Source organism: Saprolegnia diclina (genome assembly GCF_000281045.1).
Source record: "Saprolegnia diclina VS20 unplaced genomic scaffold supercont1.4, whole genome shotgun sequence".
NCBI lineage: Eukaryota > Oomycota > Saprolegniomycetes > Saprolegniales > Saprolegniaceae > Saprolegnia > Saprolegnia diclina.
This window is the reverse complement of record NW_008246071.1, coordinates 433,912-439,043: the sequence shown is the minus strand read 5'-3', so window position 1 is coordinate 439,043 and position 5,132 is coordinate 433,912. Positions and strand designations below refer to the sequence as shown.

The 5,132-nt window shown below is 60.8% G+C and overlaps 1 protein-coding gene across 1 annotated transcript in view; it reads right to left on the bottom strand.

Moving 5' to 3' along the window:
- The window catches only part of SDRG_01851 (hypothetical protein), a gene marked incomplete at its 5' end in the record, with an annotated part of 7,588 nt that extends 2,677 nt beyond the window's left edge, over nt 1-4,911 (bottom strand). Inside the window, 8 exons of the mRNA XM_008607403.1 lie at nt 72-1,607; nt 1,656-2,188; nt 2,239-2,798; nt 2,852-3,031; nt 3,080-3,381; nt 3,428-4,384; nt 4,430-4,649; nt 4,697-4,911. Coding sequence (XP_008605625.1) covers nt 72-1,607; nt 1,656-2,188; nt 2,239-2,798; nt 2,852-3,031; nt 3,080-3,381; nt 3,428-4,384; nt 4,430-4,649; nt 4,697-4,911 — 4,503 coding nt within the window. The remainder of the gene's footprint in view (nt 1-71; nt 1,608-1,655; nt 2,189-2,238; nt 2,799-2,851; nt 3,032-3,079; nt 3,382-3,427; nt 4,385-4,429; nt 4,650-4,696) is intronic.
- Between the last annotated feature and the right edge of the window lie 221 nt (nt 4,912-5,132).

The window sequence follows — 5,132 nt, the reverse complement described above, 5'->3', positions numbered from 1 at the left end:
TGAAGTTGAGTGCCAAGGTCATTCAATGCCTTTTCGTGCTCGGTGGCATCCTTCTCGAGGGTGGCTTGGACCGTCGCAAGCTGCTCTGTCGAGGCTGCAAGCGTCGTCTCGACAGCAAGCTTTGCAGCCGTCGTCTCCGAGATCGAAGCTTGAAGCGCAGCCTTCTCCGTTGCATGCTCAGCGAGTGCTGCGCGCAGCTCCTCCTTGATCGACTTGCGCCGCGCGTCCGCTCCCGAGACCTTGGCTTCAAGGACAGCAATCGCAGCCGCGTGCTCGGTGGCCATGGTCGCCATGGCACCCGATGACTCGACGCTTTTGGCTTCCAGCGACTGGATCTTGATCGCGTGGCCCACAGTGGCTTCAGCAAGCTGCGTCTCAAAGGTGTCACGCTGCGTCTCGGCGGCGGCCAGCTTCTCTTCAAGGCTAGTGACACGCTTCTCATGCTCGATCTTCATCGTCTCACGCAGCGCCGCATGGATGCTGAGCTTGGTCTCAAGCTTCTTGACGCGCGACGCGTGCTCGGCCGCCGCGGCTTCATGCGCCCCCGCCGCTTCGGCCAGCTGCGCTTCGAAGTCCGCGCGCGCGTCGTCGGCCGCGTCGAGCTTGGAGTCGAGCTCTGCGATCGCCGCGTCGTGCGCTGCCATTTGTTCATCGACCTTGGCGCCGAATGCGATCAGCATCTCTTCATGCGCGGCGACGGCCTCTTCATGAGACGTCTTGGCCTCGACCAGCTGCGCGTTGGCAGTCGCCAGTTGCGCTTCGAGAGCCTCCACCGCCGCCGTGTGCTCGGCACGCATCGTTTCCTGCGTCGTTTCCAAGGCCTGGCTCTGCACCGCGTGGTCGACCATGGCTGCTGCGTGGAGGTCTTCCGCGTGAACGCGGGCCGCGTCGGCAGCAGCCAGTGCCGCTTCGAGACGTTCGATGTCCATGGCGTGCTCGGTCGCCGCGTCCGCCGACTGCTGCGTCATCTTGGCGTCCATGGCAGCAATTGCGTCGTCGAATTCTTCTTGGAGCGCATCGAGCGCGTCGGTGGCTTCTTCCAAGCGGACCGCGACGGACGCACACGCCGCGTGCTCCGCCTGAAGCGCGTCGAGCTTGGCGCCCAAGGTCGCGAGTTCGCCTTGAAGGGACGTGATCGTCGTGTCCTTCTTGGAAATCGTCCACTCGAGCGTCGTCTCGGCGTCCGCGATCGCGTCGTTGAGGTCCTTGGCCTCCATGCGCATCTCGAGGATCTTGCTGTCCTTGTCCACATTTTCCTGGTCGAGCCACTGGATCTGCACGTCGGCTTGCGCGAGCTTGGCTTCGAGTGCGTCCATCGAGGCTTCGTACTGGGCCTTGCTCGATGCATGCGCCGCCGCCGCCTCCTTGGCGTCGAATGCGACTGCCGCCGCCTGGGCGTGCGCCGCCGCCACCTCCGATTTGAACGCGTCGATCTCGGTGACCAAGCGCGCATTGTCGAGCTCGAGACGCGTGAGGTGCACGCGGCGGAAGAGCCCCACGAGCTTGGCCGACGCCGTGAGCCAGAGACGCATCTTGCGCCAGTGCTTTTGCGCTTGCATCTTTTTGCGCAGCGCGTTGGCCTCCTTGACCGCAAGGTACCGCCGGACCTACGCGTTCATAGTCAGGGCGACCGCTAGCTATGACCGACAACAAACCTGCGACTGGAGCGCGATCGACGCGCGCTTTTCCCGGACATGCTCGAGGAGCTGGACAAAGGCGCGCTTGGCGAGGTACGTCATGCACGCCGCCTTGCCGAGCTTCTGGACGTACATGGTGCGCTGGAGCGGGCCAAGCCACTGGAGGAGCCACTTGGAGTCTTGTTTGACGTCCTTTCGAAGGAGGAGGGCGTGCAGCAGCGTCATCTTCTCCTCGACGCGGCCCTCGAACGCGGATTGCACGAGGAGCTTGTCCTTCATGCGGCTCCACAGGCGCGAAATGCGCAGCGTCTTGCGGATCGCTTCGATGCGGCGGCAAGCACGGCGCTGGCGCCACCAGCACTGCAGCTTGATCGCCTTGTGCCGCATTTGACTCGCGAGGAAGAGCTTCTCGAATGCCTTGGCGACCATGACTTTGGTGACAGCGCGAAGCCAGCGCTTCTTGACGAGGTACTTGTTGAGCGTCATGACGAGCAAGTCGACGGAAATCCACTCGGTCGCGTTCAAGAGCTTGTCGAGCAAGTCGACCTTGCCTGCAGAAACCACGTTAGTATATTGCATGAGAGCTTTTCGAGCGACAGACCGGCCTTGAAGAAGAGACGCGACTCGCCAAACCGCACCGCGTCGAGCGGAATCTCGAGGGCGTGGCAAAGTCCCTGCGTAAACAACCTTGGCTGCGTCTCGTACTTGGCGAGAAACGACGGCGGCACCAATGGCGCGTAGACCGCAAGGAGCTCATGGTATGCGACGCGCGTCGGGAGGCCGACCTGCAGCACCTGGCAGGCTTGGACGGTTCCCGAGCAGCGCAGTTGGCTCAAGACGCTGTCGCGGTCAAAGAGCGTCGCGTCCATCGCTGCGTTGGGCTTGATGCACCGGATAAAGTTGCAGCGCGTGCTGTCGAGCTCGGCCGCAAGGCCCTTCATCTGCTGCGAAAACATCTTCGAGATGCTCCCGACGTTGCGCGACGAAAAGACCGTCTCTTTGAGCACGTTGAGCGTCGAGCTATGGATAAGATCTTGGAACTGCACCGACGTCACGTTGTTGTTCTTGTCAATGAACGAGTCGATGCGGTAGTGCACCGTGCCGGCAAAGTGCTTGATGCAAAAGTCGTGGTGCGCATCCTTGGGGTGCGGCAGCGGAAAGCTAATCGCCGATCGACATGAGAACCCGACTGTTCTGATGACCATTGCGCGTACCACGGGTGCTTCTTGAACGTTTGGTGGAGCTTCTCGTTGAGCTTCTTATCGGACGACCCGGCAAGAATGCCGACCGTGTCGAGTGTCGCAAAGATGCTGTCGTAGCGACCCGCAATGAGCGAGAGACACTCGTGGTTGTCGTCGTAGTGAATCTCGGTCGAGAGCTCGTCGAGGCGGCGCCTACTTGGAGACAATGAGAATCGTATCCACTTGAGCACTAAGCCGTACGGGATCGATGTCGTCGCAAAGGTACTCGGGTCGAACGCAAACCGGAGGCCAATGTTTTGCGGTGCAAAGACGTGCTCGGCTTGGTACAGCTCTTGCTCGGCCTTGAGGATGCACACGTTGAACATGTCTTGGAGCGTCTCGTTGGCGTAGTTGATCAAGAGCTGCTCAAACGAGTTCCGGTTCATCGGCTCGAAATCCTCGAAACCAAAGATATCGAGGACACCAATGTACGGCAAGACGTCTTGCGCATCGGCGTTGTACTTGAGCGCGGCCGCGCACTTGCGCATGAGCCAGCCAAACACCTACCCCACGTCAGAGTCCATCGATATAACCCAGGCGCGTATGTACTTGTTCGTAGATCATCTTGGCGATCGTGTCGCGCGAGTAGCTCGCTTGCTTGACGTCCTTCTTGACCACGTACACGGACGCTTGCCGCTGGAACGTCTGCCGCCGGTCGGTGCCGCCGGCAGAGTTTTGGCGCGAGATGCGACGACTCGTCATGACGTTGAGAAGCGTGTCGGCGCGCAGCCCGAGGAGGTCGGCCGATATCGAGAGCGCGTCGTCCATCTCGGGCGACGTCGAGAGCGTCGCCGTCATGCCTTGGTTCGTGTCCTCTTCCTCGAACGTCACGTTGCCGAGGTGGAGAAGCCCCGCGACGACGCGCGTGAGCTCTTTCGTGTCGATGCCAATCTTCTCAAAGGCGCCAATGAGCCGCGCAAAGTTGTTGCGGTCGTCCATGTTACTCGCCGTCACGCAGCCCGAGACGTTGAGGTACCGGTACGTGCCCATATGGTCTTCGACGTCGTTGCCCTTGATTTTGTCGTCGTACGGATTCGGCACGAGCTTGAGGGACTCGAGCAGCGGCGCGTCGCCCGACCGAAGGAGTTCGTAGAACACGTGGAAGTTGCGCTCGCCCTCGGGCGGCATGACGAGGCGGGACTTTTCGAGGAGGTACGTGTCGATGGACGCGCCCGAGAGCCGCAAGACCGAGTTCTTGGCGCTGGCGTCCTTGGGTGTGAACTGGAGGCGCATGTATTTGCCAAAGCGCGACGAGTTGTGGTTGCGGTGCGTTTTCGCATTGCCAAACGACTCGAGAATCGGGATCGTCTCCATGAGCTGGTCGCCGAGCACATGCTCAAAGTCGACTTGCTTGGAGCGCGTCGTCTTGGCACTTGCCTCGAGGCCCGACCGCGCGGTCAAGTAGTCCAAGATGATCTTGGACGTCTCGGTCTTGCCCGACCCGCTCTCGCCCGAGATGATGATCGACTGGTTCTTCTTGACCGTGCGCATTTGGCGATAGGCGCTCTACTCATGATGAGGATACGCATGGTAGCATCGAGATGGTGAGACCTCGGAGACTTGGTACGGATGCGGCGGCGACTTGTCCAGCGAGTCGCGCACGATCGCGGCCTTCTCCGGGTGGGGCAGCACCTTGAGCGGGTTGACTGCGATGAGCACGTTGGACATGGCCGTGTACGTGAGGCGATCCGTGGCCATCCATCGGTCGTGCAAGTTCTTGACCAGCGCGGCTTCGTGCAAGTAGCGCAGCGACGTCATGTCGGCGCAGTGGCTAGCATCCCGAGCACCTTAGTAGCCATATTCAAAAGGAACGAGTACCTCTTGAGCGGGTTGGCCGGACGCAGCTGCGCGGCCTCGACGTCGTGCTCTTCGTTGGGCAGGAGCGCACCGGTGGTCTCATCGACGAGCCCGACCGTGGCTGTGCCATTTTCTTGCTGCGATAGAAGCTTCGCCAGCGTCCATTGCGTCGGCCCATCTTGCTTCCAGTAAAGGTCGCCGATGCGAAGCGTCGTAGGATCACTGGTGTCGCGCATCCCTCTCGCCGTCGACTCCTACTGTACGTGGGCGGAGCTTGTTTTTGCAAATGAGCGTGGGCCTCGGCGCGCAGCCATCCGGATACCGACCTATCACACCAATCCGGATAGATAATACATGGGTGCATTCCCTTGCCACGTATCGAATGGCCATGTGGTTAAATTCTGCACGGCGGGCAACTTGTCAGCATTGCGAATCGTCCATCGGGTTGTGAAGGAAT